At 36.0% G+C, this 19,039-nt stretch overlaps 1 protein-coding gene across 1 annotated transcript in view; it reads left to right on the top strand.

Annotated features, from left to right (window-relative positions):
- Positions 1–19,039, top strand: part of LOC145668029 (trypsin-1-like) — a 76,008-nt gene that overhangs the window by 43,761 nt on the left and 13,208 nt on the right. Inside the window, exons 2-3 of the mRNA XM_081735498.1 lie at positions 3,577–3,662; positions 10,490–10,578. Of these exons, the coding sequence (XP_081591624.1) occupies positions 3,577–3,662; positions 10,490–10,578 (175 nt within the window). The remainder of the gene's footprint in view (positions 1–3,576; positions 3,663–10,489; positions 10,579–19,039) is intronic.

The raw sequence follows: 19,039 nt of genomic DNA, 5'->3' as shown, positions 1-19,039 counted from the left end.
AAATATAAGTGACTGTCATTGTGTCACTCTTGATCCAGCCGATCGATCTCAATCAAATTTTCAACATAGATAAGGTTCGGACTTGTAGTGATTTTTATCAAATCACTTTCACGTTAGAACTTAGGGAAGGGGGGGGGGGGAGGAAATGGAAAATGTACAAAAATAAATAAAATTTAATAACTCTTGAACCACCCTAGCGAACTCGATCTCATTTTCAACATAGATGAAGATCGGACCTGAGATGGTTTCTGTGATATCACTTTGACGGTCAGTAGCGTAGCGTTAAGTTTCGTAATGGGTAGACAGGATATATATATTGTCATAAAATCATAACCCTATCTGTAAATCCATAAACGTAATCATATTATTGCGTTCATGTGTAAACCTAAGAGACATTTGACATACTCTATATTTTGCTGTTCCTATGAATACCTTCGACTATGTTACTTTTTCTTTCCATTGTGGTAATAATAATAATAATAATAATAATAATAATAATAATAATAATAATAATAATAATAATAATAATAATAAAGGAATAACATAATTATAATACCAATTCATAAACGTTATCTTCCCATTCAGAAAAATTACAAACTACGACGGGATTTGAACCCAAGTAACTGCAAAGGGAGTTTCCTGCTTTCACATTTTTTTAAACAAATCACCCCAATTAGAGTATTGTTCGCTACTGGCATCTCATGTCCTTCAGACGTATTCCAAACACTACAGGAACACGAACACAGAAATACTGAGGACAATTAAAATTCCGACCTTGCTCTTCAAAAAAATTCGATTCCCTAGTGGATTGCGCCACGTGATCAGAAGCCGAAAGCCCGGGATCACTCGGCTAGTGCCATCGGTTCAATTCGCCACAAACTCCTCATATGAATATAACAAAATAAACTAGTAGTTATGGAACATCAACATAGTACTGTCTATTTCTACACGTGTTGATACAATTTAAAGAATGTGAAAATAATGTGAAGAATGTGTCTTTTCTTCTTTGGAAATTAGAACTTATGGTAAAGACGAAATGTAATGTAAATCGGGACCATCCCTGCAACCGATGACCAGTGCCGTAACTTAGATTCTTTTCTGAAGAGGGGCAAGCATTAATAAGCTTATTTGAACCCCCTAGAAGAAGTTGATTTTCTATTTATTGGGCCCCCTCTCTCCAACTTTCTCTTAATCTTTATGAGCCCCCCAGAGCCTGTGGGCCCTCCCGCACGGGAAGGTCTGCGGTTCCGTTAGTTACTTCCTGGGCCCATTCCATACAAGACAAAATTATAAAGGGGACGATATTGATAAATCTCAAAGCCATACGAATAAGTATTACTAAAATGGGTCCACAACTCATTTTTGTTCTATTTACCTTTTGTGTGCTGCTTTGTTTATGTAATGTAGCGACCCTATTTGGTGCTTCATTTCTAATTACATGTTCGTAACGTATATGGGGTAAGAAAATTTTGTCTCAAAATGGGCCCCTCGAACGGCGGGGAGCTTCTCGCGGGGGGGGGGAGCAGTTGACCTCGCACAAGTTACGGCTCTGCCGATGACGCAGGCTCAACTTGAAGAACATTTCGCGATATTTTCCTCATTGAGCAACGTCTATATAACTTGTTTTTGAGTTAAACAATGAAAACTCGAGTAAATCACTAAGACACTGAAACAAGTTGCTTATATTTTCTTATTTATATTTTGTTTATATTTGTTTGTTTTTGTTATATTTGAGTGTCTTGTTTATATTTTCCCATGAAACGACTCTAACTAGGTATTAGTTTAGGTGGAAGTTTAAATGGCCCGGTAGGTTAGTGGTTAGCGCATCGAACTTCTATTTGGTGGACCCGGGTTCGAATCCCGACCAGACTGAAGCTTTTTCAAGCGTTTTTGTTTCAATTTCAATTTCAATGCATACTAAGTGTGACAAGTTAGATCTTCCCTCCTCCAGAAAGAAAAAGATGTTGGAATGAGAAGAATTGGAGAAGGTCTCTCAATGGAGACCATCATTTACAAAGTTACTTCCAGCAATTGTTCTAGATTTGACATTTTCAACTACTTTCAAGCATTTTCTGATTCATATGTGATCAGTGTTCTTATTTCTTTGAATATACAGTATATAATGAAAAAATACATTACATACACAGCAATATTGAGATTAACATATGATGTTCATTGGACAACACGCTTTGAACCAGAGAGATTGATCTCAGAATGGAGAAATGTTTCGGGCGTCATCTACTCACAATTTTACTTCCACACAGACTTGACTCAGTGCTACCAACTGCTATCAGCGCCGAGAAAAGTTACGTGTAAGTTGGGTTGCATCTGTCTCACAACTGCAAAAGACCTGGACCCCAAGTAATGAAAAAAGATGAAATGAAATCTTTGAGTTTTACGTCTCACAGTTATTCCGGTTAGGCTAAAGGAGACGGTGATGATGAGTAAAGAATGAAATTGTGGAATGAAAAAGGTGGGAGGAAACGGGAGAACCACGAGAAAACACATGCGCACGGTGTTTGTCCCCCACAAAGTTCACTTGGCGGAGGCTGGGATCAAATCCTTGACTTCAAGCACCAGAGGTGAACGCTCTAGCAATGAGCCACCGCGCCCCCCAAGTAATGAAATTAGAACACTTAGGGGGAAGATAGTTTTGTGGTTGGGGTACACTATCATCATACTTACACGAAGGTAAACTATATTACATTTAGAAACATACATTGTATTTCCGTTACTATTGACATATTGTAGAATTTATCAAGAGTAAAATTTATCTATGAAAAGCATAAGATTTCTTAAAAGCAAGACTTGCAAGACTCTTGTAGCAAGACCAAGACCAAGACCAAGACTTGGTGTGCAAGACCATAACCAAGACCAAGACCAAGTATTGCAGTGCAAGACTAAGAGCAAGACCAATACCAGCCGGGTCTTGATCTTGGTCTTGCATTTGCTCATCACTAGTTCAGGTCCTGGATCTCCTTAATATCCCTGCATTGCGTTCGTTCCCTGACGGTTGTCAACCCAGGTTTTTTTATTTGTTTTTAACTCCAGATGTTTTGCCATTAAATTGGTAGCCTCACATGATTATTTTGTAACCAATACTTCTTCACTTAAAACAATCCAACTTGCTGGCTGTTTTACTGCAGAGAATTCGTTGGATTTTGAAGCTTCAACCAATTCTTTCAGTTTTTCGACGAGCGCACCCTTTTTTCATTCGTCGGTCATAGTCAGTGGTGTATTTAAGACCCCGAAATTATATTTACTATTTTAAAGTAAATAAAATATCTTGCAGAATTTTGACATTTCCAGGAATAAAGTAAGAAAAGCCAAATCCTAAATACGCCACTGGTCATAGTGTAATAAAAACAAACTATAAGTGAGAAAATCATTCATTTTATTTATGAACTCATTTCATTTTATTTATTTACGAATTTAGTACGTAAACTTAACTGCATAATTATTGATAAGGGAACTTAAATATTATGTTAATAGTGGGTTTGATGACATAGCATTAATAACATAAACATTAGACAATACAAGAAAACATTTAAATAAAACTATTCTATTTTATTCTAGGGACTACTGTTGATAATGTAACTGATTTAGAGGAATCAAAAATTGTTGGAGGAACTCTTGCAGCTAATGGCGAATTTCCTTACCAGGTAAGTCACAATAGCGTATACTTTATCATAAATGATGTATGGGTGTGTGTGAATACTAAATTTATTATATAACGTTAAGGATAATTATAGGATATACAGAGTATTTAAAAGAACATACGGCATAGCTTTAAGACATACGGGGCGCATCAGGAAAGTAATCTCTGATTGGTCACTGTGCCTGAAGTGGCGGGAGCAGTCCTACCATCTTATCACAGACGTGCGCAGTAGATGAGTCAGCATCCAGCCGTGGTAGAGCGATGGTTGTCTGATCACTAGTTCCACTTTTGTAGCGTCTCAAAATATGTGCTGCAATAAAAAATGCGCCAAGTCGAGCTGATATACGTTTTTTCTTTTTCTTTTCTTTTTTTTTTTTTTTTTTTTTTTTTTACCGCAAAACAATATTCGGCAGCAGCTAATCATCGTGAAGTTAGTGCCGTGTATGGATCAGGTCTGATGAGTGAAGCTGTTAGTGAATGGGTTCGTTCATTTAAATGTAGACGAACAAACATTCATGACGAAAAGAGGAATGGCAGACCATCAGTGTTCACCGATGAACTCGTTCAGAAAGTTCGTCATGATCAACGTTTCAAATCTCGGTGCTTTCCGATGAATTTCCACAAATTTACAACATCTCAGAGCTTTGGTGATGATGAGGAGCTGAAACATGTGATCACAGACTGACTCAAGGCACAACAGGCGGAAGATTTTTAAATGGAATTTCTGATTGTCGAGGAATTCGAAGCTTAAAATGTACAAAAGGATAATCATGCCTGTTGTTTTGTAAAGTTTACCCAAGGAATATTTGTTACGCCAAATTTACAGTCAATAAAATAAGCAATATACATTGTAGAAGGACAGTTGCACCTCTCCTTATTTCCATATCATTAAATATTCATTAATTTACATATAACTAATTCTTATATTTTCTCATTTTCTGTTTCTTGTATTAATTATATCCATGAATATTTAGCTTTAGAAAGTTTGAAATCTAGTATATTCAAAGTGTATTCAATATATTTAGCAGATCTTATTTACTAGTATTTAGTTAAATAAAAAAAAAATATCAAATGTTATTTTAATATTAAGTATGGTTTAGAAGACTCTTAGAAGTCTCAAAAACAGTACAGTTCCTTTTTTTTTTTTTTTTTTTTTTTTCACTCACGAAGATACAAAGACTTGAGGAAATATTAGCTACACAGCTGCGGACACAGATGTCTATTGTAGCAATGTTTCATACTTCATAGTACAGTAAAGCCTAAAAAAAATCAAGTTTTATTTTAAACAGAAGGTTAGAACATTAGGAGTTACTGATAGACTAGGAAAATTATTGGGTTGGCTAAGCTGTACTTGGAGACAAGATTCTGCGTTTCTGGAAGTTCAATACAATAGCTGTGAAATTCATACGATCCTTCCTAAGTCACGTACGGATTCGCCGTAGCGTTAGTGGGTAACGGTAAATATATATATATACTCTATATGTATATATACATAGAGTGAGATTGGCTAGCGAAGCTATCCCAAGCGACGCTACCTTTCAAAATTTTTCAAAATAAATACTAATTGTTTGTAAGTGTACCAAACAAAGTATTCTAAGAGCAGTCAGAACATCGGAATATTTTGTCCATATTATTTAATGTTTTATCCCGGTATTTCACCCATCAAAATTCTGTTTTGTATTAATTAATTCTTTTCGTACAAGCAGACAACACTGGACTACACGTGGGTTACTGCCTACCCATAGCAGACTGTTATGACACAAACATCTGTTATTTCATGTATTTTGATAATAATATAGCATGACATCTCTTTTTCAGTATGTAACAAATTAAAATAAGGTTAAAGGAGCATATATACCTGTGTATGTATTTGATAATATTATTCGTTTGTTTGTATTTTGTTTGTTTTGTGATGTAAACAATGGTTTGTTGTAGCAACCGCCACACTGTGAGTTTTTAGAAAAGTCGCTACCAGACGGCACCACCGATCACGGGAAGGTCAAGGTACGCGGGATAAAAACAAATCGAATCCAAGATGTTTTTTTTCTTTCTTTTGGCATTCTTAATCTATGGAATTTTGATATCATTGTGTTGAAAAGTCAGAAATTTATCCTAGCGTACGTATGTAAGGGTATTTCATGTTGTCATCGTGTCTATTAATCTTAATCGTTAAATATTCAAAACTGTCATTATTTGTTTTGGTTAAGAAAGGAAACCCGCTCGATACATCAGAAAAGCCTGAACGGAGGAGCGAATCTCCAAAAAGTACCGTTACTTGTGGATAAAGAAAACTATCCAGCGCCAAACAGGGAGTTAGTTGATAGTGAAGCGGAACCAACGGCACATGGTCTCAGTGTTTGATGGCCAATAACACATAGAGTATTTAAGCTATACTGGTTGGAGTACAGTGTAGTACTGTGTTTTATATCATGAAGTATTCCCAACAGAAGTAGAACTACCTGATAATAATACTCGCTTTGTATCAAGTGGCCATTCTGTGTGAAATAGTAAAAAAAAAAAAGAAAAAAAAAAGAAAAAAGTTGAAGTGAGAGTGTGATATCGTTTAAAAAAAACTAAATAATATATTCAGTGTTGTTGAACTGCCAACTACATGTTAGATTATAAATTGTTACCAGAAACTGAATGCAGCATGATTTTCTCGAAATAAAAATAAAAGGAAAAACTGTTGTTACAGAATATCTTATCCATGAGATCTACGTTGAACAGTGCACAGTGCGGTGATGTAGATGGAGAACTTGAAATTACCAAGGGAACAGTGAGGACTGGACTATCGGCTGGAATTACCACTACTATCGAATATTTTATTATGTGTGTTGTGCGGTGAAGGGTGATGGATTCTCGTTTTGTATCCGAAATAAAGTGTTAAACAAAAGAACCCCAGACACATGTGATATACATATATAGCGTCAAGTTACAGAATATAAACTGTGAATTCATTAGTCTAATAGTATTTGTTATAATTCATGAAAGTGATCACTCATCGAAATTATAAGTGTGTGTGTGTGTATAGTGTGATAACTAATACTAGATATACACAAATACAAGGATATGCTCCACTTCCATAGTTTCATTTCTTACAACATCTGTAAGGTAAGTGATCCAAGTGTTCTACTGTTGTCTGTGTTATTCTTTTGCAGGTCAGTATTCACCTTGGTCATTCTCTGCAAAACTCAGGGTCGTGAGTTCGAGGCCTAGTTAGAGGCTCTGCAGGGACCCAGATACGGGGATCTGGGATAACAATGAACCCACTTGCCATGGGTCTTGGTAATGATAAGTGAAGCCCCACACTGGCACCTCTGAGAATGAAGCTCTACATATATGCATATTATTGAGTTTACTGAAAAAGAAAATTAATATGTATATATGCAAATCGTTAGAGTCTCGTGTGTAGTTCACAACATTAACTAACAGTAAAGTAATATGTACGAAAAAGTAAGCTTACCTCGAAATACGTCGACTAGCTGCGGTAAGTTCCAACTTCTTAATGTGTTGCTCACGTAGAGATCCATTGTGTTGCTGCAAGCGACAATTACTTGTCACTTCACATCATTGGGACTTTGGTGTTGAAAATTGGATAGTCTGTTACACACACGTTCTTTGAACTTCAAATGGTGTAAACTTGTGATTGTTAGTTAAACGAGGTATCTTTTTCCGGTAGAAACACTATATACTTTCATTCATACGCTCAAACCGCGATCCACACTTTCATACTCACCATGTTTACCCAGAAATCAAATGGATACATATGACCTTGTAACTAAACATTTTGGTCAGGGAAACCAAATATTTACCAAATCATTTAAGATTTGGTTGTCATAGCAAAATTAATCAACCAAATATTCTACACCAAAAAATATAGTGTTCATGACCAAACAGGTTTGGTATAAATAACCAAATTTTGGTTAAACTGACCAAATACTCTGATCAAACAAATTTGGTATTCCTGACCATGTCCTTTTTTTTCAGTGTGTACATGAAAACTGGGAAAGTGTAATGTTAACTATCACTTCTGTGAACGATGATCGTTTTAAGAAACCACTAGCGTAAAGTGTGGCCTTGAATCAACTGGACAGATTGGGACACTGTTTAGATGGACATACCTAAGAGATTCAAGAGTCTAACAGTGAAATTCCAAAATATCACATAGATTGAATAAAAGTGTAAGATTTATTTGAATCATTCGTGGAACTTCATAACATGTTCTGTGTTCGTGACATGTTGGACTCTTATGAGTAGAAATCCATGATGGAAATTAATGTATGTTACGATTTTAATTATTTAAAAAAATAAAAATAAAAATGAAACACCCAGGCCGATGGAGCAAGTTAAGTAAAGTGTTAAGAGAAAAAACTTAATGTTGAGTTCTTTTATGACCCACGTGAAGGGAGGCTGGAAACCGCAACCACACCGGAAAGAATCGAAAAAATGCATGATGTCGTATTGGACGACAGCAAGTGAAGGTGAGTGAGATAGCTGAGAGTGTGGGAATATCGGAGGAACGGGTGCGAAACATCTTGCACAAAGAACTCGGGATGCGAAAGGTCTGCGCAAGAAGGGGGGCCGCATTTGCTGACTGCCGACCCAAAGCAAATGCGAAAACGATTTTCGCAGCAATCTTTGGACCGATTCAAAAGTATCCGACCGATTTTGTGCGGCGATTTGTGACAATGAATGAGACATGGGCGCTTCACCACTACACGCCAGAAATGAAACGACAGTTCAAGCTGTGGGTGGAAGCCGGTGGTGCAGCGCCGAAGAAAGTGAAGACGATCGTATCGGCCAAAAAGGTCATGGCCAGTGTGTTTTGGGATGCGAAAGGGATCTTGTTTATTGATTAGCTTGCAAAAGGGAGAACAATTACAGGCAAATGTTACTCCAACCTCATTGACCAGCTGGATGCCAAAGTTCGCGAAAAGAGGCCTGGCTTAAAGAAAAAGAAAATCATTTATCACCAGAACAACGCACCTGTGCACAAGGGTGTGTTGGCGATGGGGAAACTGTGGGATTTGGGGTACGATTTGCTCGGCCATATTCTCCTGATTTGGCACCATCGCACTTCTATCTGTTCCTAAACATGAAGAAATTTCAATCAGGGAAGCGCTTCACATCGAATGAAGAAGTTGAGAGAGTCGTGGATGACTATATTCACGGGACTCTTACTTCCGAGAAGGAATACAGATGTTGGAGAAACGCTGGACCAAGTGTATTGAAATTAAGGGAGATTATGTGGAAAAATAAAATCATTTTTGAACTGAAATTCAGTCTTTCATTGTCAGACCGAGAACTTTTCACCCCGCCCTCGTATAACACCTGAATAAAATAGAAGTGAAATAAAATATTTTTCATTCTTGACGACTTCTTCACTTTTCATTTCAATGTTTTCACAAATTTTCCGATTATTCTATGAAAATACTACAAATACTAATTTCGGTGCAACATTATTGCGCAAATTTTTCTAAGAATTAGATAATTAACAAACTCTGCAACCTATGACTTATTAACGAGGAGCAGAAAGTGCTGAAATTGCCCAAATTTCCACCGCGACGTTGGCAGTAACAGGATTCAGGAAATTGTGTGAAATTTTCTTCCGAAAATAAAATCTATAAACACCATTCCTTTGTGAGATATACTTGTATTACATTCTGATATTTACACAGTAAAACATATATTTAGAGAATATTTCACGTTTACAGCTTGAATCCTTCGAATTTAAATCCTACAGATTTTTAAAATATCATACGTGCCTTCTCATGGTTTATCAGTGAATTCCTAAACACATGACGAACTTGCTTCTTTTGACTTCTGCTGGTCTTTGGGCCTTTGGAATTCCTTTTACTATGGATGTCATTTTCCGTTTGGATCACTAGCAAAACCGTAAACACCGTATGAACATCACGAACACAGAATTAAAATTGACTATTCTAGTATATATGAAAAGCCTCTGGTTCATATGTTGTCCGAAGCAGCGCGGATGGTATAGACACCTACATGACAGGTGGATAAGGCAATCTTGAAGTTAGACATGATACAGAAAGTTATTGAAAATGAAATATTTGAGTTTTACGTCCCACAGTTATGCCGGTTAGGCTAAAGGAGACGGTGATGATGAGTAATGAATGAAATGGTGGAATGAAAAAAGTGGGAGGAAACGGGAGAACCCCGAGAAAACCCACACACACGGTGTTTGTCCACCACAAAGTTCACTTGGCGGGAGCTGGGATTAAACCCGGGACCCCAAGCACCAGAGGTAGAAAGTTATTGAGTAGGACATGTTACCTTGTCCCCCTCTGTAACGACGCCCGTGTATACACATAATAGCAATAACTGAAAATGCTGTGGTCATCCATTACTCTGTATCTTTTCCCTAAAACAACGTGCGTTTTGGTGATTGTTTTTGTTAGTCGAAATGCTTATGGTAATTATGGCAACGTTGCACAATATTTTTGCGCAATCTCTTATTTCGCTGCCTCCTCATTCAGGCATTATTTCTGTCAACAGATAAGAGAGTGAAAAATTGCGCAATTTCAGTGCACCCACTAATTTTCCTTGTGAGAAAAGGGCTTCTTAAGTTTATGCCTTAGGGCACTGGGGGAAGATAACACGACAGTGTGTGGTGAAATGAGTTAGAAATGAAATGAGCTCCAGAAGGTTAATTTCTCTTTTCAAGTGAATGCATAAAAGTGAAATGAAAATGGGCTCATTCAAATTCATAACTTTTAAACACAAATTTTCATCAATGTAAAACATAGTTTTAATAAGTAAAATAGTAAAATCACAAAATGAACTATTTTGCAATATTTTTGTCCGTAGGTCTCACTTCGATTATATGGACGACACATTTGTGGAGCTTCAATCATTAGTCCTTACTACGCGCTTACAGCCGCTCATTGTGTCAATGGGTAAGTGTAACAAACTCTACAAATTGTTAGCGTTTAGTGGAAAAATATTCAAAGTTGATACATATACTAATGAAATACGAAATTTTTAGTTTACCATGCCACGATTATTACCTTTAGGCAAAGGGACACGGGTGACTAATGAAACTCAATAATTGTAAAATCAAATTTTTGTGCTCTCCCACCGAAAATCAAACCCGGGACGACGTGCACTAACGGTGCACGCACTAGCAGTAGATCAGCGAAGAGGACTATATAGCAATCGATACATCTCAAAGAAGTGAATAAACTGATACACGGAAGTGAATAAAGTGTAAATCCTCATGCGCGGTTTTTGAGCAAAACGAGAAACCAGCTTTCTATAAATCTAAAATTTGATGCTGTACGATGTTTGCGCCATCTACGAACATTAAACTGAATCGCTCTGGTGAAGCTCTTCACCTTGATTGTAGTAAAAGAGTCTAAAGTAACCACTGTGGATAAAATTTTAATTGGTTTAACCAGATACATTTACTCAATTTACCTCTTAAGCAATCGGATTTTAATTGATTTTACAGTGTTTATCAAGAACAAACTGACATTTTTAGCTTCTTAAAGTACGTACCAAATTTCACATAAGCAAATCCCCACGTTAAGCGGGTTTACATATCCAGACTCCTAGGTATGAAAACATTTACGCTCACTCCAACCTCAATCATTTCATGAATTCAACCTGTTTTACGCATGTTGTTAGGACGTAAAACTGAATGTGATTTATTCCCAAAACACTTTTATACATTGCAAGAGCTGTGACGTCCAAATATTTACTAAGAACACATAGTCGTATTGGAATAAACAAAAGCGAGTATAGAACAGTAAACTGTTTTCACAAAAGTAAAAAAAAGAAAAGTTCTGCAAAGGCATGCAAAATGGTCGAATGGTTTGGGTCGATATTCTATCAATCATATGTTTGTGTGTTCAAACCCGATAACAAGTTGTTTCTTTTTAAAGTGTCTTCCTATTTTCATCCGGAGTCGGAAGACATTTCTTTGAGTAACTCATTGGAAACATATTTTGTTTCAAATTCGATTAAAATGGAACATTGTGTCAATTGCAAATCTAAAATCCATAGCTGAAAACAAAATATTAAGTATGTTCACTACTCCATTATTATTCTCTGATTTGTAACAAAAAACTATTTATAAACTGAGTGATTTCAGAAAATTATCCTCGGGGGAATTTTTAATACGGGGGGAGGGCATATTCCTAAGACACTGGTAATCCACATTAAATACGATCGAAGATATGGTCCTGAAGGCAGAAATTTCTTAGCTTGAGTGGGGTCTCAAAACTCTCCCTCATATCACTCCCTGAAATTATCACTGCTTAAAAGCTTTTCGTAACATATATAATATTACACTTGTTTTTCGTTCTACATTTTGAAATGATAGTATCATAAGTTATACAGAATTATAATAAAAACAAAAATATATAATACTAATCACGTAAAAGTTATCACGTAAGTTATCAATTTTGGGTGAGATTAAAATTCAGATTTTTTTTTTTCGCATTGCACTTGAAAGTGATTCCTCTCAATATAATCCTGACTGGAAAGCCATGCTTAACTGCAATTAATTAATCAATATTTATACGAATATTTTTTAGTTTACTGTTTTCACTATTCAATATTATATGCATTTCATTTCCGAATCAAACTCTCGAAAATGTATATTAGACGAGTGCAGACTCGCAAATAAATTATCATTTATCGTATATATTGGTCTCTATTCTAAATTGTATTTAATCGAATCCGACAGGAATACAGACAGAAACGTAGAAAAAAGTAAAAAAAAAAAAAAAAGAGAATAAGCGTTGTACTTTGCTGGGACTCGTACTAAGCTCGAATGTAATAGTACCAGTGCTCGAATGACGAAGTATTAGTGTTTCACTTTTTGTGTAAACATTTATTTATTATGTTTTCAAGGGCAAGACATTCTTTCTTCATTCTTTTATTTTGTTTGTTTACTTATTAGTTCGTTAAAAAGTAAAGGAAGGAAAATGTATATTTTCAATAAGTATTTGTGAATTTACTTTGAACGTTTGTAAGAACACATTTTTTTCTTAATCGTATATCATGCCCAATATTACTTTCATTTCAGTTCATTAATGACTTAATTTCACGTCTTTGATAAAGGTATTCTTGTCTTTTTAATTATGGTTTTGCTTTTGGTTGTTTAATTTCTAGTTTCATTGTATTATCCCAATTCGAATGAATAAAGCACATTTTCTTTATTGTCTTTTTTGTAGCTGAATTCGTATTCGATAACAATGTGGTGTAATTTACGTTCTTTATTCTTCGTATTGTGTAGTAATGACAATACTAATTATTATTTTTCATGACTCCAGTTGATTAGTGGGAACTTGGACAAACATTACCCTGGTGATTCTTTACGCAATGACAAGCGTAAAATACATTTTAGCTGTTCTTTATACTTCACAGCGATGAAACATTCTAACAGTCTGTTAGCATTTCCTTCCTCGCCTTCCAAATGAACTGTCTGTGTACTGCGCATGCACCAATTTCCATGAAAAATCTTTAAAAACCCTGATACTTTCTATAATATTTATATAGAAATATCTATATCAACAACATACACCGTACATAAGTCATCAAAGTAACGAAAACGTGTTCATAAAACAAATTAATAGATGTATTACATCAAAGTAAATTAGGCTTAAATTTTAGGCAATAGAAAATTCACGTTATTCTGTAAGAAGAAGTGCTACTCGAAGCCTTTGCTACAATCACTAGTAGTTACCATAGCCAAGTGGTCTAAGGCGTTCGGTTTGTAAAACAACATTCGAGCTTAGTTCGAGTCCCCGCAGAGTACAACGCTTTGAGTTCGGTCTGTGCATCGCGATGTGCATATCGCTTGTCTAGTGTGTACTTGTAAGCTGTGTGTAGTTGTGAAAGCTTCGTTTTTGTTTGTCGTGTTCTGAACATTTGTGTGCGGAATTGGACTGTGAGCTTCTTTATTACGACGCAGTGCTATTCTTTTGGTGTTTTGATAACGGTTTTGCGATATGGTTAGTTTACGAGTGAATATTATACGAATTAATTTTCGTCTTGTGAGTAATCGTCCCACATCTATTATCGTACATGAATGGATTGCTTCGGCCTTTAAATTATCTCCTGACCAGGTTATATCAATAGCAATGGACTTCAACAGAAAAATATTGTATATTAAACTCTTAAACCAGATTACTTATGAGCAAATACTACGTGATTCACAGGGAAAGTGGTTTCCAAAGATGATGACAGTGAATTTGTTCTGGACCTTGATTCTGTTAGTAATATGTCTTAATTGGTTAAATTACATGTAGGCTATGTCCTAGTGAAGTTGACAATGTTCAAATCATCAGTGTGCTTTCTAAGTACGGCGAGGTGCAACATATTGAAGACGTATACTATGATGCAGGTCACATTTATAAAAGTCGTACTGCCAGGAAGTTAATACGCATGAGCCTTAAGCATTCCATACCTTCCTATGAGACAATCGCAGATTTACGATTGTGAGTTACTTATAATGTTCAAATCAAGACATACAGTTCCTGTGATAGTCCTCTACATTTTTCCAAGATTGTGATAAGCGTCACTCTAGTACCTTTCCCATATCCTCTAGTACAGTACTCCGATCTTCCTAGGATGAAGACTCTTAAGTGTAGCGATTCCTTTTAATAACGGAATCCTTCAGGGCGATATCATGTCCAGCATTTTATTTAGTTTATCTCTGGCTACTTTGTTATTTTCTGTTCAATCTCTTTTACAGGGGTCCATGTATTTAATACTAAAATTGTTGCACAAAGCTATGTGACGACACTCATTCGTGAACAGTCCTGTAGAGATTCAACATAGTCTACATTTACTAAGTATCAAACGACATCTGGTTCAAAATTAAATGAAAGCAATATGGCAATTGTACACAAGCGTGTGGGGTTTATTTTGCGGTTATCGACTCTCTTAAAATACTAGGAACTGAATGATTTCCTAGTACCACACGTACTATTACTACTAACTTTGCCCACGTTGCTGCTAAAATTAGAAATATTTTTTTAATTTTCATAAACATCGACATTTTAGTTTATTAGGCAGAATGTTGTTTCTTAAACAGACTGGGTATAGCATACTCTGGCACCTCGCCAAGATTTATCACCTCCCGCACAACATTGCCCGCTCCTTACGTAGTTCTGCGTTGTTTTTCCTTTGGCACGACAAATTATTACGTGTTGCTTCTACTCAGTTACGTTTGGTTCCCAAGGACGGGGCATTGGCTTTCTCGATGTAAACATTCAAGCCAAAGCTCTCTTGCTACAAAGTAGCTGTCAGGTCGCGTGTTCTACCCACAGCACTGTCTCTGGTAGCGGTGTTTGCAGCGTATTTTGCCTGTATTGAACTTGAAGGACCTATTAATGCTTTCCCGTGGAGTTGGAAATATTTCCACCTGAAAGACTGCATAATAGACATGGCGTATGCACTTTTGGCAAAATGTGAAATAGAATGCATGTCTGTTAAGGACTTGTATTGGTACTATTTAAACATTCAGCCCGCAGTTACACCACATATAATGGTCAAGCAACCCTCTCACAAGTGGTCTCGTATCTGGTGTAAAGTTCATGCTCGGGGATTTCTCAAATATACCCACAAATCTCTTTGGTATGTTATTGTTAATAACGCATATGAAATAACGTTTGTATCACTTAAATATTGGTGCTGATAACTTGTGTAATATTTGCCAACAAACTGACTCTCTTAGTCATATATTCGAAACTTGTTCCTCAGTCACTAGTATTTGGCATCAGTTGTGTGTACTTTTAAGCAAAATATGCCGCCTTCATCCTTCCTCTTTTTTGCCACTGCTTTAATACTCTACCCAGATTTTAATTACTACCCTGTTACAAAGAATAATACTGTTATTTGGTTTGTGGCACACACTATTATCTATTTGTTAACCACCCTGGATATTATCACCCCGATCTTTACCTTACTTTCCTCAGATCCGCTGCTACCAGCATTTCTATTGTTCGTAAGCGGAAATATTTTGCTAATTTTTTAGCTGTCTTAACTTAATCGTCTGATCTTTTGTACATACTATCAATATGTTTTGGTGAGTTTTTCTTTTTTATATTAAACCTTACTGTGATCTTTATGTAATAACAACCTTGTAAATAAAGTGTCAAAAAAGAAGTTGTTACCATAGCTTAGTGGTCTAAGGCGTTTGGCTTGTGAAATAACATCCGAGCTTAGTTCGAGTCCCGGCAGAGTACAACGCTTTTTTTCTCTCTCCCTTTTTACTTGTTCTCGACGTTTCTGTTCGTATTCCTGTCGGATTCGATTAAATACAATTTAGAATAGAGACCAATATATACGATAAATGATAATTTATTTGCGAGTCTGCACTCGTCTAATATACGTTTTCGAGAGTTTGATTTTGGAAACGAAGCGTATATAATATTGAATAGTGAAAACAGTAAACTAAAAAATATTCGTTTAAATATTGATTAATTAATTGCAGTTAAGCATGGCTTTCCAGTCAGGATTATATTGAGAGGAGTCACTTTCAAGTGCAATGCGAAAAAAATCTGAATTTTAATCCCACCCAAAATTGATAACTTACGTGATAACTTTTACGTGATTAGTATTATATACTTTTTGTTTTTATTATAATCCTGTATAACTTATGATACTATCATTTCAAAATGTAGAACGAAAAACAAGTGTAATATTATATATGTTACGAAAAGCTTTTAAGCAGTGATAATTTCAGGGAGTGATATGAGGGAGAGTTTTGAGACCCCACTCAAGCTAAGAAATTTCTGCCTTCAGGACCATATCTTCGATCGTATTTAATGTGGATTACCAGTGTCTTAGGAATTTGCCTTCCCCCCGTATTAAAAATTCCCCCGAGGATAATTTTCTGAAATCACTCAGTTTATAAATAGTTTTTTTTTGTTACAAATCAGAGAATAATAATGGTGTAGTGAACATACTTAATATTTTGTTTTCAGCTATGGATTTTAGATTTGCAATTGACACAATGTTCCATTTTAATCGAATTTGAAACAAAATATGTTTCCAATGAGTTACTCAAAGAAATGTCTTCCGCCTCCGGATGAAAATGGGAGGACACTTTAAAAAGAAACAACTTGTTATCGGGTTTGAACACACAAACATATGATTGATAGAATATCGACCCAAACCATTCGACCATTTTGCATGCCTTTGCAGAACTTTTCTTTTTTTGACTTTTGTGAAAACAGTTTACTGTTCTATACTCGCTTTTGTTTATTCCAATACGACTATGTATTCTTAGTGAATATTTGGACGTCACAGCTCTTGTAATGTATAAAAGTGTTTTTGGAATAAATCACATTCAGTTTTACGTCCTAACAACGTGCGTAAAACAGGTTGAATTCATGAAATGATTGAGGTTGGAGTGAGCGTAAATGTTTTCATACTTAGGGGTCTGGATATGCAAACCCGCTTAACGTGGGGATTTGCTTATGTGAAATTTGATAGTGTTTTACTCTTGATGTTATTAAAGCCAATTACTATGAATGATTCGCATTAATAAAAAATATTTTTAATTATTTAAAGAACAAATTTTTGTTTCAGATGCATCACGCCATGAACGGTTCGTTTCAATCAGAACATATAGTTTCGAGTATTACCGGGTGTGTCTAAAATAAATTTCACTCTAAAAATTTTATTATCAAAAAATAGTGTACATCGAGTTTCGTGTTATATGATGTATAGTCCTTAAGCTTTTCCGGTAGAATGTAAACATTACATGGACTCAAAATGAGTACAGTGAGTGACGCAACAAATATCGATGCGGTTAGCTTTGCCAGACTTTAGTTCACACGTCTGATGCCACCGAAACTGCAGGTTCTTCCATTCTCATACAGTTCATGAAAGCTTCATGGAAGAAGAAACACATGTTTACGGTTCTTTAATGTAACATCACAAGAAACTAATCCAGTGAGATTAAATTTGGTGATGTTGGAAGCCATTTCAGAATAGTGCTATTTGAAGAGCCTCCGTTATTCTTGCTTTGACGAACAAATCCTCATGTGATCAACTTTGGAACGTATAATGAAACGAAACAAGATCTTAGCGGAATGTGCATGATATGCAACAAAATAAACTAAAGCAATAGTTTTCTAGAGAAATGCAATTTTGATGAGAAAAATGCAGTGATAGCGATCACAGCTAAGTTCAAAGAAATGCAGTAGCGTTTTCCTCCCAAAGACCATGATACTGGAAAAATATCGTTGTTGAATGTTAATGAAACATTGAAACTAAACAAAAGCTTCAAATTTTGTAGACGTCATGGTTTTGATGTTAAGCTAGGGGTAAAAGTGAGAGGGAACGCCGGAGGATGTCATTCCCCACTCCCAAAATATAGTGGACAAAAATAGGCACCAGGGACTGCCTGACGTCATCCGTACATCTACCTTTTCAGATCTGTGTAATTTTGTATAGTAAGTAAGCAAATATCACAATGCGAAATACAATTTGCATAACTGGCTAGAACTTCCTATGTTAAATGCTCCGTTAATAGTACATAATTTTGTAAAAGCATTTGCAGATAACTGAAAGACCAACAAATTTCCGAATCATCATCATCATAGGTATTCTGCCTTTATTGGCAGGTCACTTGTCGCAGCTGAGAAGCTTCCATGCTCCACGGTAATCCGCTAACCTTTTCGTCTTCACGCATGATCTTTCTGTTTTAATATCATCCATTAATTGTAGTCTCCTTCGCCATCTCCCTCTGTTTCCCGCCACCATGCCCTCTAGGACGTCCCTCATGATACAATTTCTTCTTAGGCAATGTCCCAACCAGTTTCTCTTCCTCTTCCTAATAATATCTAAAAGTGTTCTTTTCTCACCCCCCATTTCTAACACTCTCTCATTCGTTTTCAGCTCTACCCAACTAATTCTTTCCATTCTTCTCCACACCCACATTTCGAAGGCTTCCAGTCGATTTTCGTCACCTTTACGTAATGTCCACGTTTCCGCCCCATACAGGACAACATTCCACACGAAGCATTTTATGAGTCTTTTTCTCAACTCTTTATTCAAGGTCCCACAAAACAGACTTTTCTTCCTCCTAAAGGCTTCTTTCACCATTCCTATCCTTGCTTTTATTTCATGTTCGCATTTCATGTTATTACTAAGAATACTACCCAGGTATCGAAAACTATTCACTTGTTCTATTTTCTCCCCTCCTACTTTTATATTTGACACAGACCCCTCCGTTCCAATCACCGAAATTTCTGAAAGAAACCATTAAATTAATTGGAACGATAGATACACTTCAAGTGCTACACAGAACGAATATGTTGAAGAATTTGAGGTTTTCTCGGATTTCGAATAAGCGAGTACCTTGTAGTAGAAGATCATATTAACACGTGTTTGCTT

The sequence above is a fragment of the Thermobia domestica genome, chromosome 13 (assembly GCF_964235325.1).
Source record: "Thermobia domestica chromosome 13, izTheDome1.hap1.1, whole genome shotgun sequence".
In the NCBI taxonomy this organism is placed as follows: domain Eukaryota; kingdom Metazoa; phylum Arthropoda; class Insecta; order Zygentoma; family Lepismatidae; genus Thermobia; species Thermobia domestica.
Note: the sequence above shows the minus strand (reverse complement) of the source record. Positions and strands in the feature narration are given on the sequence as shown.